General features: G+C 43.6%; 1 protein-coding gene across 2 annotated transcripts in view; it reads left to right on the top strand.

Annotated features, from left to right (window-relative positions):
• Window positions 1-18,789, top strand: part of LOC115467087 (24-hydroxycholesterol 7-alpha-hydroxylase) — a 306,871-nt gene that overhangs the window by 155,591 nt on the left and 132,491 nt on the right. For both annotated transcript variants that reach the window (XM_030198776.1, XM_030198775.1), the window contains exon 7: window positions 3,343-3,433. In XM_030198776.1, coding sequence (XP_030054636.1) covers window positions 3,343-3,433 — 91 coding nt within the window. The remainder of the gene's footprint in view (window positions 1-3,342; window positions 3,434-18,789) is intronic.

Here is an 18,789-nt window from a genome sequence, read left to right as displayed (position 1 = left end):
TTCATAGATCAACCCGATTTTAAGATTTTACTGTTTTTTTCATCTATTTATCTCTTGCTTTAATTCTCTCAATAAATTCAAAGCATTGTTTAACATTACTTAACTTAAATTAATTAGTAGCTGAGCAGCAATTTTTCTTTCAAATCAAACCTCCGCCGACTTGGCCAGGTTTCGTATATACTTCGTCAGGGAAGAGGTTTGCTGCAACAAAAGCAATAAGTTTTTTAAAAAGTTATATATATATTTTTTTTTCATAGTTCCACATTCTAAATTAGCTCATCACATTCTTTACCATTCTGTGTTCACTTCCGTGTCCCAGAGAAAATAGCTGCGGCGTTCTCTAACGCTACTGCAATTTAAATAGACCTCAGCTGATCCTAAATACTATAATCCGAAACCTGGCCAAGTCGGTGGAGGTTTGATTTGAAAGAAAAATTGCTGCTCAGCTACTAATTAATTTAAGTTAAGTAATGTTAAACAATGCTTTGAATTTATTGAGAGAGTTAAAGCAAGAGATAAATAGATGAAAAAAACAGTAAAATCTTAAAATCGGGTTGATCTATGAAGATGTAATGAAGACCATTAGAATTGGGGAAGATTCCCCGTCTGGTGGAAACGCTTTGGAAATCAGAAGATCCCCGAAAAAAGATATAATGTTTGAGAACTATACAGAGACATTATTAATAGAAATGTTATAATACTGAACTTAATATATATGTGTTTGGGATAGTATTGAGTATTAGATGAGAAGATTCCCCACACTATTAGATAGGTCTGCTTAATAACATTTCCAAAAGCTGACATATTCCAATTAATAAATTCTGAATAAAATGCTTTTTTCTACCTTTGTTGTCTGATCATTTAGTTTTTCTATTCACTTTGGTCCCAGTGACTTCTGTTTTATGCAGTGTCTTCTTTCCATTTGATATTTTTTCTCTCACCATGTCCACCATCCTCCCATGTCCTTATGCATCCTGTCTACCATCTGTAGCCCTGTCCCTATCCTTCCTCCAGTTTCAGTATCTGCCCTCAAAGTGTTCCGAGCCAGCCCTTAAATTCAGCAGTTTTCCCTTCATCCATATCCAGCATTTCTCCTCACTCCCCTTCCCTCCATCCATGTGCATCTACTTCCTGTCTTCCCTCCCCTCCATCCATGTCCAGCATTTCTCCTCTCTTCCATGCCCTCCACTCCATCCATGTCCAGCATTTCTCCTCTCTTCCCTCCCCTCCAACCATGTGCATCTCCTTCCTGACTTTCCTCCCCTCCATCCATCCGTCCAGCAACTCTCCATTCTCTCCTGCCCTCTCCTCCATCCACCCATATCCAGCAAATGTCCTTTCTCCCCTGCCCCCTCCATTCACCCATACATGTTCAGCAATTCTCCTCTCTCCCTTGCCCTCCCCTCCCCTCAATCCGTGTCCAGGAACTCTCAATTCTCCCCTGCCCTCTCCTCCATCCATCCATATCCAGCAAAATTGCTCTCTCCCCTGCCCTCCCTTCCTCTCCTGTCCAGCGATCTCTTCTCTCCCCCTGCCCTCCCTTCCTTTCCATGTCCAGCGATTTATTCTCTCCCCCCCGTCCTCCCCTCCTTTCCCCCTGTCCAGCGATCTCTTCTCTCCCCCTGTTCTCCCCTCCTCTCCATGTCCAGCGATCTCTTCTCTCCCCTTGCCCTCCCCTCCCATCCATGCCCAGTGATCTCTTCTCTCCCCCTGCCCTCCCCTCCCATCCATGTCCAGAGATCTCTTCTCTCCCCCTGCCCTCCCCTCCTGTCCAGCAATCTCTTCTCTCCCCCTGCCCTCCTCTCCAATTCCAGTGATCTTGTTCTCTCCCCCTGCCCTCCCCTCCTCTCCAGCGATCTCTTCTCTCCTCTGCCCTCCCCTGTCCCCTCCATGTCCATCGATTTCCCCTGCCCTCCCTCAGCTCTCTGCTGACAGCTCTCCGTTCCTCCCCCCCCCCCCCCCCGCGCGTGAAGGAAGGGAGAAGCTGGAGGCGAGCCCGCAGTGCTTTCTTCTTCATCACTGCAGTCGCCACTCACTGCCACTAAAAGTAAAACAGTTAAACATGCGCCGGGGGGGGGGGGGAACGGAGAGAGGAGGGCTGTCGATCGGGAACCTCAGCTGAGGGCGGGAAGGATCAGAGGAAACATCTGCGAGCTGCTTGGCTGCAGTGCAAGGCAGCCCTGCATTTGGGTGGGGGGGGGGGGGCAGTAGCAGCAAGAGGAAGGTCACGGTTGGGCTGGGGAGACTTAGCCTCCCCAAGCCTCTTATATGGGGTGCCTGTGCAGGCCGAGCATTTTACACCAGTTGGTCAAGCAGCAGAAGGCGTGTCACAAGTTCTTGGCCAGGGGCACTTACAACATTTTTGACGTGGCATCCAGGATCTCTGCCCAAGGTATAGCAATGCACAGACTCTCAGGGCTGCATGATTTTGACCTGGAACATTCTGTTCAGCAGAGGTTGGCCAATGCTCCTTGCTGGGGGATAACATTTTTGGAGAGAAGGTTGATGAAGTCGCTGTCCAAATTAAGAAGCATACAGATATTATATCTTCTCTCTCCTGCGGGGCATCTTCTGCAACTGCCTCCTCATCTAGGAGATTTTTTGGTAAAATGCGGAGTGCTCCCTACTACTATTCTAGGCATAGGTATATTCCTGTGGCATGCCAGCCTGCTCACATTCAGCCCCAGCTTGCTTGTTCATGTCAACAGCATGTATCCTAATCTGTCTTTTGCCACATACAGGGTGCAGACTGTAGAAGTCTGCCTGGCACTGACCTTTGTTCTTCACAGCCGGAGTCACCATCAAAGCACCACTCAAAGGCTCAACACACATGCAGTCGTTTAAGTTTTGTTTTTTTATGCCATCCATTTTCTAACTAGGAATCCTCTGTATTCATCCCACATCCTTTTGAATTCTGTCACCATTTTTGTCTCCACCACCTCCCTGACATTCCAGGCATTGACACCCTCTCTATGAAAAACAATTTTCTGATGTTACTCCTAAGTCTACAAATCCACAACTTCAATTCATATCCTCTAGTTTATTGTCTCTGGAAAAGATTTGCTTTTATATTAATACCTTTCAAGTGTTCAAACGTCTGTATCATATCTCCCCAAAGGAACACTGTGCATTGTTTTAGGCAGTATTTTTCTACTTATGTGTTGCTGTTGAATTCTAGTAGTATAGCAAATTACCATGAAGAGCACAGAGTCAGTTCAGGCAATCACAATGCAAAATTCTTCTCTTTGTAACTCAAGCCATGTCTCTATTATCTCTCGAATTAATACAAACAAGTTTTGAGTATATCTAAGGTCATTTATTGTGTGTTTGTTTTATTTAAAGGCTACATTTTGGTCATTGGCTTTCATAATTTCCCAACCTGCTATTTACAAGACTGCCATGGAGGAAATAACAGCTGTCTTTGGGAAAGCAGGTAATCACATACAAATGAAAAAGTTTCCAGCTTTTATGCTAGAGCTTCCCAAACTGTGGGTTACCACTACAAATATGGTCGCTACCTGGGCAGATTTTCTAGGGCTGCATGAGTGAGGTCATGGCCAAAGAAAGATTAACAAGCAGTGCTTTATGCTTCAGATCTGCTGACTCATAGGAACATAAGTATTGCCATACTGGGACAGACCGAAGGTCCATCAAGCCCAGCATCCCGTTTTCAAACAGTGGATAATCCAGTTTACCAGTACCTGGCAAGATCCCAAAACAGTACAATACATTTTATACTGCTTATCCTAGAAAGAAGTAGGGTATTTTCCCCAAATCCATTTTAATAATGGCTTAAGGACTTTTCTTTTAGGAAGCTATTCAAACATTTTTAAAGCTCGCTAAACTAACTGCTTGTACTACGTTCTCTGGCAATGAATTCCAGAGTTTAATTACATGTTGATTGAAGAAATATTTTCTCTGACTTGTTTTAAATTTACTACTTTGTAGATTCATCGCTTGCCCCCTTATTCTAGTATGTTTGGAAGGAGTAAACAAGCGATTCATGTCTACCCGTTCCACTCCACTATATCCACTGCACACAATATTCAAGGTGTGGTCACACAAGGGAGTGATACAGGCATTAAAGCATCCTCATTTTTGTTTTCCATTCCTTTCCTAATAATACCTAACATTCTATTTGCTTTCTTAGCCACTGCCACACACTCAGCAGAGGATTTCAATGTACATAAGTATTGCCATACTGGGACAGACCAAAGGTCCATCAAGCCCAGCATCCTATTTCCAACAGTGGTCAATCCAGTTTTCAAATACCTGGCAAGATCCCCAAAAAGTACAAAACATTTTATACTGTTTATCCCAGAAATAGTGGATTTTCCCCAAGTCCAATTTAATAATGGTCTATGGACTTCTTTTAGGAAGCCATCCAAACCTTTTTTAAACTCTGTTAAGCTAACCACCTTTATCACATTCTCTGGCAACGAATTCCAGTTTTTAATTACATGTTGAGTGAAGAAACCTTTTCTGCAATTCGTTTTAAGTTTACTACTTTGTAGCTTCATCACATGCCCCCTAGTCCTAGTATTTTTGGAAAGAATAAACAGACGCTTCACGTCTACCCGTTCAACTCCATTCATTATTTTATAGACCTCAATCATATCTCCTCTCATCCACCTTTTCTGCAAGCTGAAAAGCCCTAGCCGCTTTAGCCTTTCCTCATAGGGAAGTCGTCCCATCCCATTTATCATATTTGTCACCCTTTTCTAATTCCACTATAACTTTTTAAAGATGTGGCAACCAGAATTGAACACAATATTCGAGGTGCGGTCACACCATGGAGCGAAATAAAGGCATTATAACGTCCTCATTTTTGTTTTCCATTCCTTTCCTAATAATACCTAGCATTCTATTTGCTTTCTTAGCCGCAGCAGCACACTGAGCAGAAGGTTTCAACGTATCATCGACGATGACACCTAGATCCCTTTCTTGGTCAGTGGCTCCTAACGTGGAACCTTGCATGACGTAGCTATAATTCGGGTTCCTCTTTCACACATGCATCACTCTGCACTTGCTCACATTAAACGTCATCTGCTATTTAGACGCCTAGTTTCCCAGTCTCGTAAGGTCCTCTTGTAATTTTTCACAGTTCTCTAGCAATTTAACGACTTTGAATAACTTTGTGTGGTGAGCAAATTTAATTACCTCACTGGTTACTCCCATCTCTAGGTCATTTATAAATATATTAAAAAGCAGCGGTCACAGCACAGACCCCTGGGGAACCCCACTAACTACCCTTCTCCATTGAGAATACTGACTATTTAACCCTACTCTCTGTTTTCTATCTTTTAACCAGTTTTTAATCCACAATAGAACACAACCTCCTATCCCATGACTCTCCAATTTCCCCTGGAGTCTTTCATGAGGTACTTTGTCAAACACCTTCTGAAAATCCAGATACACAATATGAACTGGCTCACCTTTATCCACATGTTTGTTCACCCCTTCAAAGAAATGTAATAGATTGGTGAGGCAAGATTTCCCTTCATTAAATCCATTTTGGCTTTGTCTGCACACTGTCTCATCATCTCATCTCATCATCTGAGAAGTTCTGAGAGAAGAGGACATTTCTCTAGTAAGTGAACGCTACTTTGCTTTGTGCTTTGGGAACTTAAAGAGTGGGGTGTAAAGGAGGAATTGTAGGTTAGTGTTAGGCAAAATAAAAATATAAAAAGAAAATTTTAACAACTAATCTCCATAGTCTTTTCCACTTAGTTTTAAAAGCTTTGTACCATAGCATTAACAGATAGAATCTAACAGGCACTGCAGGATCTGGTTTAGTATTGAGGGGGAATAAAAAGAGAGAGAGAGAGGGAAAAAGCAAGCAGGACCTAGTTTAGTATTAAGGGGGGAATAGAGAGAGAGAGAGAGAGAGAGAGAGAGAGAGAGAGAAGCAAGCATCATTAACTAGTTGCCGTGGAGGGGCATAATCGAACGTTGCCGGCCAAATAGATCGCCGGCGATCTATGTTGGCGGTGGCGCTACAGGTGGCCGGAACCGTATTATCGAAAAAGATGGCCAGCCATCTTTTTTCCCGATAATACGGTTTAGCCCGGCCAAATGCCTTGGAGTTCGCCGGGTTTGAGATGGCCGGGTTTGTTTTTCAGCGATAATGGAAAAAAATGCCGGCCATCTCCAACCCGGCGAAATCCAAGGCATTTGGTCATGGGAGGAGCCAGCATTTGTATTGCACTGGTCCCCCCTGACATGCCAGGACACCAGCTGGGCACCCTAGGGGTCAGTGCGGTGGACTTCAGAAAAACCTCCCACATGCATAGCTCCCTTACTTTGGGTGCTGAGCCCCCAACCCCCCTCCCCCAAACCCACTACCAACAAATGTACAACATTACCAAAGCTCTTAGGGGTGAAGGGGGCAACTACATGTGGGTACAGTGGGTTTTGGAGGGCTTCCATTACCAGCACAAGTGTTACAGGTAGGGGGGACGGGCCTGGGTCCGCCTGCCTTAAGTGCACTTCGGTACCCACTAAAAGTGCTCCAGGGACCTGCATACACGCAGGCCTCTAGGAGTTGTTGCTGCTGTATAACCTTGGCACACCAGTTGACACCTGAAGACCAATCTCTTTGAAAAAGTTCTTTATTTGAATAAGCACGTTTACTCACAGTTAACTGCAGATCAGAGGTTGTGCCCAACTTGCAAATAGTCTCCCTGGTACTGAGATTAGCAGTAGGTCAGAGCTGGCAGAATGGTGTACAATGCCCTCTTTCAGCCACATTCAAGGTAATAACGTTCTCTAACGTGGTTGACACATGAAAGGGATCTAAAACTGGCTTACAAAAATGGCCAGTACCTCATGGACTACCGGAAACAAAACAGAGCACACTCTGAACCCAGTTAGCAGGGGGGAAAAGCACCATGGGAGTAGAGCCCAGTACCCTACACCTACCATAATGCATTGCTGATGTGACTCTGCAGGGCACCTAACAGAAAAGGTGTCACGCTCACCCGAGAGCCACATCGCAACCAGGGAAGGGCTGTCAGAGGATACAACACATTCTACTGTCATGGAGGTGGGTACGGCATTTGAGGCTGGCATACAGGCTGGCAAAAAAGGTTATTAGTTTTATTTTTTTAGTATGGGAGGAGGTTGGTGACCACTGGGGGAGTATGGGGAGGTCATCCCCCATTCCCTCCAGTGGTCATCTGGTCATTTGGGGCAACTTTTGAGGCTTGGTGGTGAACATAAAAGGACCAAGTAAACCCGGCAATATACTGCTTATCGCCATCTGGTAGCCACGCCCATGTCCTGCCTTTGCTTCGCCGCCAACACGCCCCTTTGAACTTTGGCCGGCGACGCGTCGGGAAAGTGGCAATGTTGGCAAAAATGTGGATTTCGATTATACCGATTTGGCCGCTTTTCCGAGATTGCCGGCCATCTCCCGATTTATGTCGGAAAATGGCCAGCGATCACTTTTGAAAATGAGCTGGATAGTGTACAAACCCTTTTCCCATAGTTTTAAACTGAAACCTTTTCTAGAGGTAGAAACTAAACAGCCAAAAACTCTTTTGTTCTAAAAGGCAGTTATTTTCTGTTCCTTGGCTGCTGGAGAGGTAGCTCATCCAGCGACCTCAATTAAGTGTTAATTAAGGTGTGGGGAAGTAGCCTGTTTAAAAGAGGCCCCTTAGATTCAAAACTATATAAAGAGGAAAGGCCCCACTGAACTTTCTTTCTGAGAAGTTCTGAGAGAAGAGGACATTTCTCTGGTAAGTGAACGCTACTTTGCTTTGTGCTTTGGGAACTTAAAGAGTGGGGTTTAAAGGAGGAATTGTAGGTTAGTGTTAGGCAAAATAAAAATATAAAAAGCACATTTTAACAACTAATCTCCATAGTCTTTTCCACTTAGTATTAAAAGCTTTGTACCACAGCATTAACAGAATCTAACAGGCACTGCAGGATCTAGTTTAGTCTTCCTGCCCACCCCTAGGACAACTCTTCATTTATAGTTAGTTATTGTAATTAGGGTAACATGCAAGGAGTGCTCTTACAGAGTTTTAAATACATTTCATTACCATCTAAGAAGGAAACACTAAATAAATCGTACAATATACTATCCTGCTTATTTTCGAAAGGAGAAAAACGCCCATGTTCGGGAGATGGGCGTCCGTTTCCCGTGGGCGGCCAAATCGGTATAATCGAAAGCCAATTTTGGTCATCTTTAACTGCACTCCGTCGCGGGAACGAATAAAGTTGACGGGAGCGTGTCAGAGGCATGGTGAAGGCGGGACTGGGGCGTGGTTATCGGCTGAGCAGAGATGGGCGCGCTTGGCCGATAATGGAAAAAAGAAAGGCATTTTTAGCGAGAATTTAGGACACTTTTTTTGGACCCTTTTTTCTCACGAACAGGTCCCAAAAAAGTGCCCTAAATGACCAGATGACCACCGGAAGGAATCGGGAATCACCTCCCCTGACTCCCCCAGTGGTCACTAACCCCCTCCCACCAAAAAAAACCCACTTGCAAAAACCTTATTTCCCAGCCTTTATGCCACCCTCAAATTCCATACCCACCTCCATGACAGCAGAATGTGTTCAATCCTCTCACAGCCTTTCCCTGGGTCAGATGTGGCTCTCGGGTGCACTGCAGGGTCACATCAGCATTGCATTGTGGTGGGTGTAGGGTATTGGGATCCATGATTTCACTAGCTTGTGTTACACTTTCACGATGTTGGTAGTTGGTAGGCTCTTCCCCCACGGTGCTTTTCCCTCTGCTTACTGGGTCAGAGTGTGCCCTGTTTTGTTTCCGGTAGTCCACGAGGTAGTCCTAGTATTTTTGGAAAGCGTGAACAGACGCTTCACATCCACCTGTTCCACTCCACTCATTATTTTATATACCTCTATCATGTCTCCCCTCAGCCATCTCTTCTCCAAGCTGAAAAGCCCTAGCCTCCTTAGTCTTTCTTCATAGGGAAGTCGTCCCATCCCCACTATTATTTTAGTCTCCCTTCGCTGCACCTTTTCCAGTTCTGCTATATCTTTCTTGAGATGCGGCGACCAGAATTGAACACAATACTCAAGGACTAGGGGGCATGCCATGAAACTACTGTGTAGTAAATTTAAAACAAATCGGAGAAAATGTTTCTTCACCCAGCGCATAATTAAACTCTGGAATTCGTTGCCGGAGAACGTGGTGAAGGCGGTTAGCTTAACAGAGTTTAAAAAGGGGTTAGACGGTTTCCTAAAGGACAAGTCCATAAACCACTACTAAATGGACTTGGGAAAAATCCACAATTCCAGAAATAACATGTATAGAATGTTTGTACATTTGGGAAGCTTGCAAGGTGCCCTTGGCATGGATTGGCCGCTGTAGTGGACAGGATGTGGGCTCGATGGACCCTTGGTCTTTTCCCAGTGTGGCATTACTTATGTATTTATGTACAATACATACAAACCCACAAACATTAACAGCCCAGGATACACCTTCCCTATCTCAGACAGTCTGAAAATTCTCGGAGTAACAGTCGACCGTAACCTATCACTAGAGACCCATGTGAATTCCAGCATAAAGAAAATGTTTTTCTCAATGTGGAAACTCAAACGCGTGAAACCATTCTTCCCAATGGAAATATTTTGTAACATGGTACAGTCAATGGTAATAAGCCACGCAGATTACCCCACCGACCCAACATAAAAATATCTGGACACTTGCAACACAATGTAACCAAAGACCGTAACGGACATTACCTAACTCTTCTTCCCCCTTTCTCTCCCTAAGTTCCCCCCAATTGTACCTACCATACATGTACCTCATTCTACCACAATATCACTTTGTATTCATTCATACCATGTATTTGTTCAGACTGGAATCGGCTAACGCCGTTAACGGTTATATGTAAGCCACATTGAGCCTGCAAAAAGGTGGGAAAATGTGGGATACAAATGTAACAAATAATAATAATAATTAATCTATGCTTTTGAATATGCTCTGTAATTTTGTTCTTTATAATAGTCTCTACCATTTTGCCCGGCACTGATGTCAGACTCACCAGTTTATAATTTCCTGGATCTCTGGAACTTGTTTTTAAAAAAGGCGTTAAAATTGGCCACCCTCCAATCTTCCACTACCACGCTCGATTTTAAGGATAAATTACATATTACTAACAAAAACTCTACAAGTTCATTTTTCAGTTCTATCAGTACTCTGGGGTGAATACCATCCGGTCCAGGAGATTTGCTACTCTTCAATTTGTAGAACTGCCCCATTACATCCTCCAGTTTTATAGAGAATTCATTCAGTTTCTCCGACTCTTCAGCTTCGAATACCATTTCTGGCACTGGTATCTCTCCCAAATCTTCCTCGGTGAAGACCAAAGCAAAGAATTCATTTAATCTCTCCACTATAGCTTTGTCTTCCCCGATCACCCCTTTTACCTCTTGGTCATCTAGCAGTCCAGCCGATTCTTTTGCCGGCTTCCTGCTTTTAATATACCTAAAAAAAATTTGTACTATGTGTTTTTTGTCTCCAACTCAATCTTTTTTTCAAAGTCCCTCTTTGCCTTCCTTATCAGTGCTTTGCATTTGACTTGACATATGATGATTCTTATTATTTTCAGTCGGTTCCTTCTTCCATTTTCTGAAGGATTTTATTTTAGCTCTAATGGCTTACTTCACCTCACTTTTTAACCATGCCGGTTGTCGTTTGGTCTTCCGTCCTCCTTTTTTAATACGCAGAATATATTTGACCTGGGCTTCCAGGATGGTATTTTTGAACAGCATCCATGCCTGATGTAAATTTCTGACCCTCGCAGCTGCTCCTCTATGTTCTTTTTTCACCGTTCTCATTTTATCATAGTGTCCTTTTTTAAAGTTAAACGCTAAAGTATTTGATTTCCTATGTATACTTACTTCAAATCTAATATCAAATCCGATCATATTATGATCACTGTTATGAAGTGGCCCCAGCGCCATTACCTCCTGTACCAGATCATGCACTCCACTAAGGACTAGGTCTAGAATTTTTCCTTCTCTTGTCGACTCCTGTACCAGTTACTCCATAAAGCAGTTCTTCATTTCGTCAAGGAATTTTACCTTCCTAGTATGCACTTACATTTACTCAGTCAATATCGGGGTAATTGAAATCACCCATTATAATTGTGTTGCCCAGTTTGTTTCTGTCCCTAATTTCCTTTAACATTTCTGCATCCGTCTGTTCATCCTAGTTAGGTGGACAGTAGTACACTCCTATCACTATCCTTTTCCCCTTTACACATAGAATTTCAATCAATAGTGATTCCAAGATGTGTTTTGTTTCCTGCATAATTTTCAATCTATTTGATTCAAGGCTCTCGTTAATATACAATGCTACCCCTCCACCAATTCAATCCACCCTATCCCTACGATATATTTTGTACCCCAGTATGACAGTGTCCCACTGGTTATCCTCCTTCCACCAGGTCTCAGAGATGCCTATTATATCTAATTTTTCATTTAATGCAATATATTCTAACTCTTCCATCTTATTTCTTAGGCTCCTGGCATTCTCTTATAGACATTTCAAACTATTTGTTGTTCCTATTTTATATTTAAATTTGTTTATTGAATTTATTTTACAAGTTAACATTCCACTTGCAAAGGAAAAACAGATCCAATCATGCTAAAATTACATAGCATTAATATACATCGCTATCTATTCAAAGAAATACTTTATATCTTCCTTAGACCTCAATTGTATAATTGAAGGGGGGGCGACAGGAATTTAATGGAGAAATTAACCTCAATCTTTAAAATAAATCAGCTTAACCTGGAACCATTGCTATTATTCTTTAGTTGGTAAAGTTGTTCCTGTATTACTTTTACTTAGGTTCTTCAAGTCCAAGAATGTCCGCAGCTGTGATGGGTCATAAAACACATATTTAATTCCTTGAAAATTGATCCTACACTTACATGGGTATGCTAACATATAGGTTGCCCCTAAGGCTCTGGTCTCATTTCTTAAATCCAAAAATTGTTTCCTCCTCTCTTGCGTTGCTTTCGCAACATCAGGGTATACCCAAACTTTTTGTCCATGAAACAATTTTGATGAATTTTTAAAATAAAGCTTCAAAACCAGATTTAAGTCTTGTTCAAAGACAAATTGAACAATTAAGGTTCTACGATTAATTATTTCAACATCAGATTGTTCTAAGAAATCAGTTAAATTCTGAGGCTCCTGCTTTTCTCCTTGTACCCTCTTTACAGAATCTTTTAAAGGTAAATAATACATCTTGTTACATGGGGGCATATTAGAAGAATCTATCTGTAAAATTTCCTGAAGATACGTTCTAAGTAAATCACTTGATTTTAATAATGATGAAATAGGAAAATTCAGGAGCCTCAAGTTTAAACGACGATTATAGTTCTCCATTTGTTCAATTTTTCGCTGAGTTATTAGTTTATCTTTTATCAATGCATCCACTGAAGATTTTAATTCATTAACCATGATTTGGTTTTGCTGAGCCTGTTCAGACGCATCTTTTTTAACTTTTTCAAGTGAGGCATCAATTTTTTCTAGTTTACTTACAACCGTTGAAATTTCATTAATAGACTTAGTCACTGCTACGGTCAAACCTTGAACCGCTTTCCAAACCTCCGCAAGAGTCACCTCTCCCGGGTCTTCCCTCGATGTCGAATCTTCCCCGCTTGGGTCTTGGGGTGATCCGCCGAACGAAACGCCGCTAGCAGCGCCTTCCGCGTCAAGCGGGGTTCCCTCATCTCTGACCTTCGCTGGGCAGGGAGGCGGCACCAACTCCGGCGGCGTGAGTGAAATCTCTCGTCCTAGAAGCTCCGACGCTCCCTCATCTTGGCTCAACAGCGGACTCGCCAGACCGGATTCCTGCATGGTTCGCTGTATAAAACGGTCGAGAGTCTGCTGGTCTGGAGTTGAAGTAAGTACCCTCGGCAGCTGGGGCCTCACCGCTCCCTTACGTTTAGTATGTGGCATTGTAGGAAAAAAATTTCTTCCAGCACGTCTCAGACCGCTCTCAACAGCAGCGTTCAGGTCGCCATCTTGGATCGCCCCCCTTCCATATCTTGTTGTTCCTATTTACATCACACTCAGTGCTTGACAGTATTAATTTGCAATCTTTTGTCTGATTTTTATTTTTATTTAAGGACACCTGATCTACTATGCTGTCTTTTGCAACCTCACTATCGGGATACCCAATCTTCCCTGTTTTGGTGATATCTTTGAAAGATACCTTATCCCAAACCATGCGCTTTTGAGCGACTGTCGGCCTTCCACCCATTTCTAGTTTAAAAGCTGCTCTATCTCCTTGTTAAATGCCGATGCCAGCAGCCTGGTTCCACCCTGGTTAAGGTGGAGCCCATCCTTTCAGAATAGGCTCCCCTTCCCCAGAATGTTTTCCAGTTCCTAACAAATCTAAAACCCTCCTCCCAGCACCCTTGTCCTCCTCCCAGCACGTATTGATACTCCGGAGCTCTGCCTGTCTCTTGGGCCCTACGCGTGGAATGGGTAGCACTTCAGAAAATGCTACCCTAGAGGTTCTGGATTTGAGCTTTCTACCTAGGAGCCTAAATTTGGCTTTTAGAACCTCTCTCCCACATTTTCCTATATCATTGGTACCCACATGTACCGAGACAGCTGGCTTCTCCCCAGCACTATCTAAAATCCTATCTAGGTGACGCGTGAGGTCCGCCACCTTCGCACCAGGCAGGCAAGTCACCAGGCGATCCTCATGTCCACCAGCCACCCAGCTATCTATATGCCTAATGATGGAATCACCAACTACAACAACCATCATAACCCTTCCCTCCTGGGCAGCACTTGGAGACATATCCTCGGTGTGAGAGGATAGTACATCCCCTGGTGGGTAGGTCCTGGCTACAGGAGTACTTCCTACTTCAGCAGGGTGATGCTGTCCTTCTAGGAGACCTGTCTCCTCCAAGGTAGCACAGGGGATATCAGACTGGAGATGCGACTTCTGTACAACATCCCTGTAGGTCTCCTCTATGTACCTCTCTGTTTCCCTCAGCTCCACCAAGTCTGCTACTCTAGCCTCAAGAGAACGGACACGTTCTCTGAGAGCTAGGAGCTCGTTGCATCAGGCACACATATATAACCACTCACCAACTGGGAGATAATCATACATGTGACACTCAATGCAAAAGACTGGATAGCACCCCTCTCGCTGCTGGACTGCTGACTCCATCTTAGCATTTTTGAGTTTTTCAATAATTTAAAACTTGTTAAAGTATTAAGGATATTAAGTATTTTTTTTCTTTCTCCCCTCTGCTTCCATTCTGTGTGAAACTCCTCCCCTCCCCCATCTGCTTTTGTTGTAAGGTAATTGCATAGCACAAATAGAGCTTTTTCTCTCCACGTGGTTTTTGTCTCTACACAGAACAGAAGCTGGACGGATCTTCTCAGATAAGATAATTTTCTGATTCTCCCCACCTTACACTTGTGGCTCTGGGCATTTCAATGCTGTTCTAGAGATAGGTTACAGCAAACACATTCCATAGGTCTTAAGCTTAAGCCCACCCACCCTACCCTACAACCCACCCACCCCAAGACTGACACTTCTTATATAGATTTACCAAATATACTACAGATCATAAATTAACCCCACCCTAATTACAACCCCATCATAGTACACCTGTTCATACCCTTTTCAACAAATCAAGATGACTTTTATTCTCTGTAATAATTGTGGTGCTTTAGTTTCAAGACCAAGCTTCTGGAGACTTAAAGCTTGTCCTATCTGTCTTCAGCTTGCTAGTTTAAAACAGGAGCTCAGCAAAGTAAAGCAGGAATTGAATGCACTTAAAGCAACTTCTAGGACTGCACAAAATCATACTGCACAGAATCATACCAAATTCTCACCACTGCCTCAAAGGATAATACCACCTAAGAATAGATGGTTCACAGTAGGCTCAGGCAGGCTTCGTTATGTGACACAGAAGCATCCGCCCTCACAAGTTTTGCCCCTACAGAATTCCTTTGCTCCACTACAGCACTGTGATGCTCCTGAAAATAAAACTGAGGCGGAAGAGAAAGAAAAAGCAAAGAAGGTGGAACAAAAAGATATGAAGGTACCCAAAGAGAAAAGACACCCCCAAATCACTAAAACCAAAACACATACTTGGAAATGTAGATGGAAAGTGATGACCACAAATGCTCACAGTCTAAGCAATAAAGTTCAGGACCTTCATGCCCTAATCTTGGAGGCAGACTTGGACATAGTTGCAATCACAGAGACATGGCTCAATGGTTCCCATGAATGGGATGTAAACATACCAGGATATAATCTTTTTAGGAAGGATAGAGAGGGGCGTAAAGGTGGAGGAGTAGCTCTCTATGTGAGAAATGATATCACAGCGACTGAAATGACAGGGAACTGGGGAAAGGAAGAAGCGATATGGATCACCTTAAAAAGAAAGGATAAAACCTCTGTCCATGTGGGTGTTGTCTACAGACCTCCGACACATTTGGAGGACCTAGATAAAGATCTGATCACTGATATTAAAAAGTTGGGGAAGAAAAGAGAGGTGCTGTTGTTGGGAGATTTCAATCTGCCGGATGTAGATTGGACAGTTCCGTCTGCAAAATTGGAAAGAAGCAGAGAGATCGTGGATGCTTTTCAAAGTGCTTTGCTCAGACAAATGGTGTCAGAACCCACGAGGGAGGGAGCGACGCTAGATCTGGTACTCACAAATGGGGATAATGTGTCAAATGTCCGAGTGGGTGCCCACCTGGGCAACAGTGACCATCAAACAGTTTGGTTTGATATGACAGCTGAAGAGGAGGGTGGCCACTCAAAACTCAAAGTCCTGGATTTCAAACATGCTGACTTTAGTAAAATGGGGGAATACCTGAGGAAGGAGCTGATGGGATGGGAGGAAATACAAGAAGTGGAAGGACAGTGGTCCAGACTGAAAGAAGCTATAAATAGGGCCACGAACCTTTATGTAAGGAAAGTAAATAAAAGCAAGAGAAAAAGGAAACCGATATGGTTCTCCAAGCAAGTGGCTGAGAAAATAAAGGCTAAAGAGTTGGCGTTCCAGAAATACAAAAAAACTCATGAAAAGGGACACGAGGAGGAATACCGGATGAAACTGAAAGAAGCCAAGAGAGAGATACGACTGGCGAAAGCGCAAACGGAAGAACAAATGGCTAGAAATGTGAGGAGGGGTGGCAAAATTTTCTTCAGGTATATTAGTGAAAGGAAAATGACTAAAAAGGGAATTGTGAGACTAAAAGATACTGCGAACCGCTATGTGGATAAAGATGAAGAAAAAGCAAATTTGCTAAATAGATACTTCTGTTCTGTTTTCACAGAAGAAAATCCTGGAGAAGGACCGCGATGGACTGCAAAAAGTACAAATGAGATTGAAGTGGATAGAGCACCGTTCACGGAAGAGAGTGTGTATGAACAACTTGAAAAGCTAAAGGTGGACAAAGCCATGGGGCCGGATGGGATCCACCCTAGGATATTGAGGGAGCTCAGAGAGGTTCTGGCGGGTCCTCTTAAAGATTTGTTTAATAAATCCTTGGAGACGGGAGAGGTTCCGAGGGATTGGAGATCGGCGGATGTGGTCCCACTTCACAAAAGTGGTGATAGGGAAGAAGCTGCAAACTACAGGCCGGTAAGCCTCACTTCAGTTATTGGAAAAGTAATGGAAGCGATGCTGAAGGAAAGGATAGTGAATTTCCTGGAAGCCAATAAGTTGCAAGAGCCAACACAGAATGGATTTACCAAAGGGAAATCGTGCCAAACGAACCTCATTGAGTTCTTTGATTGGGTGACAGGAGAACTGAATCAGGGACGAGCTATGGACGTAATCTACTTAGATTTCAGCAAAGCTTTTGACACGGTTCCCCACAGGAGGCTCTTAAATAAACTGGAGGGGCTGAAGATAGGACCCGAAGTGGTGAACTGGATTAGGAACTGGTTGACGGACAGACGCCAGAGGGTGGTGGTGAATGGAATTCGCTCGGAGGAGCGAAAGGTAAGTAGTGGAGTGCCTCAAGGATCGGTGCTGGGGCCGATTCTGTTCAATATATTTGTGAGTGACATTGCCGAAGGGTTAGAAGGTAAAGTTTGCCTATTTGCGGATGATACTAAGATCTGTAACAGAGTGGACACCCCGGAGGGAGTGGAAAACATGAAAAAGGACATACGGAAGCTAGAAGAATGGTCTAAGGTTTGGCAATTAAAATTCAATGCGAAGAAATGCAAAGTGATGCACTTAGGGAGTAGAAATCCACGGGAGACGTATGTGTTAGGCGGGGAGAGTCTGATAGGTACGGGCGGAGAGAGGGATCTTGGGGTGATAGTATCTGAGGATTTGAAGGCGACGAAACAGTGTGACAAGGCGGTGGCAGTAGCTAGAAGGTTGTTAGGCTGTATAAAGAGAGGTGTGACCAGCAGAAGAAAGGGGATGTTGATGCCCCTGTATAAGTCGTTGGTGAGGCCCCACCTGGAGTATTGTGTTCAGTTTTGGAGGCCGTATCTTGTTAAGGATGTAAAAAGAATTGAAGCGGTGCAAAGAAAAGCTACGAGAATGGTATGGGATTTGCGTTACAAGACGTATGAGGAGAGACTTGCTGAACTAAACATGTATACTCTGGAGGAAAGGAGAAACAGGGGTGATATGATACAGACGTTCAAATATTTGAAAGGTATTAATCCGCAAACGAATCTTTTCCGGAGATGGGAAGGTGGTAGAACGAGAGGACATGAAATGAGATTGAGGGGGGGCAGACTCAAGAAAAATGTCAGGAAGTATTTTTTCACGGAGAGAGTAGTGGATGCTTGGAAAGCGGTAACGGAATTCAAACATGCGTGGGATAAGCATAAAGGAATCCTGTGCCGAAGGAATGGATCCTCAAGAGCTTAGTCAAGATCGGGAGGCGGGGCTGGTGGTTGGGAGGCGGGGATAGGGCTGGGCAGACTTATACGGTCTGTGCCAGAGCCGGTGGTGGGAAGCGGGACTGGTGGTTGGGAGGCGGGGATAGTGCTGGACAGACTTGTACGGTCTGTGCCAGAGCCGGGGTTGGGAGGCAGGGCTGGGGAGGTGAGGATAGTGCTGGGCAGACTTATACGGTCTGCGCCTGTGCCAGAGCCAGTGGTTGGGAGGTGGGGCTGGTGGTTGGGAGGCGGGGATAGTGCGGGGCAGACTTATACGGTCTGTGCCCTGAAGAGCATAGGTACAAATCAAAGTAGGGTATACACAAAAAGCAGCAAATATGAGTTATCTTGTTGGGCAGACTGGATGGACCGTGCAGGTCTTTTTCTGCCGTCATCTACTATGTAATATAAAAATGTCTTTTAGTTTATATAGTATATTGTGTGATTTATTCAGTGTTTCCTTCTTAGATGGTAATGAAATGTATTTAAAACTCTGTAAGAACACTCCTTGCTTGTTATCCTAATTACAATAACTGACTATAAATGAAGAGTTGTCCTAGGGGTGGGCAGGTGTTGTGTGTGTTTGTAGGAAGACTAAACTAGATCCTGTAGTGCCTGCTAGAGGCTATCTATTAATGTTGTGATACAAAGTTCAAGTTTTAAAAGTAAGAGGAAAAGACTATGGACATTAGTTGATAAAATCTGCTTTTTTATTTTTTTATTCTGCCTATCACTAACCTAGAATTTCTCCTTTAAACCCCAATCTTTAAGTCCCCAAAGCACAAAGCAAATAGTGTTCACTTATCAGAGAAATGTCCTCTTCTCTCAGAACTTCCCATAAAGAATGTTTAGTGGGACCTTTCCTCTTTGTATAGTTTTGAATCTAAGGGGCCTTTTCTAAACAGGCTTT

The sequence above is a fragment of the Microcaecilia unicolor genome, chromosome 3 (genome assembly GCF_901765095.1).
Source record: "Microcaecilia unicolor chromosome 3, aMicUni1.1, whole genome shotgun sequence".
Taxonomy (NCBI): Eukaryota; Metazoa; Chordata; class Amphibia; order Gymnophiona; family Siphonopidae; genus Microcaecilia; species Microcaecilia unicolor.
This window is presented reverse-complemented; position numbering and strand designations above follow the sequence as displayed.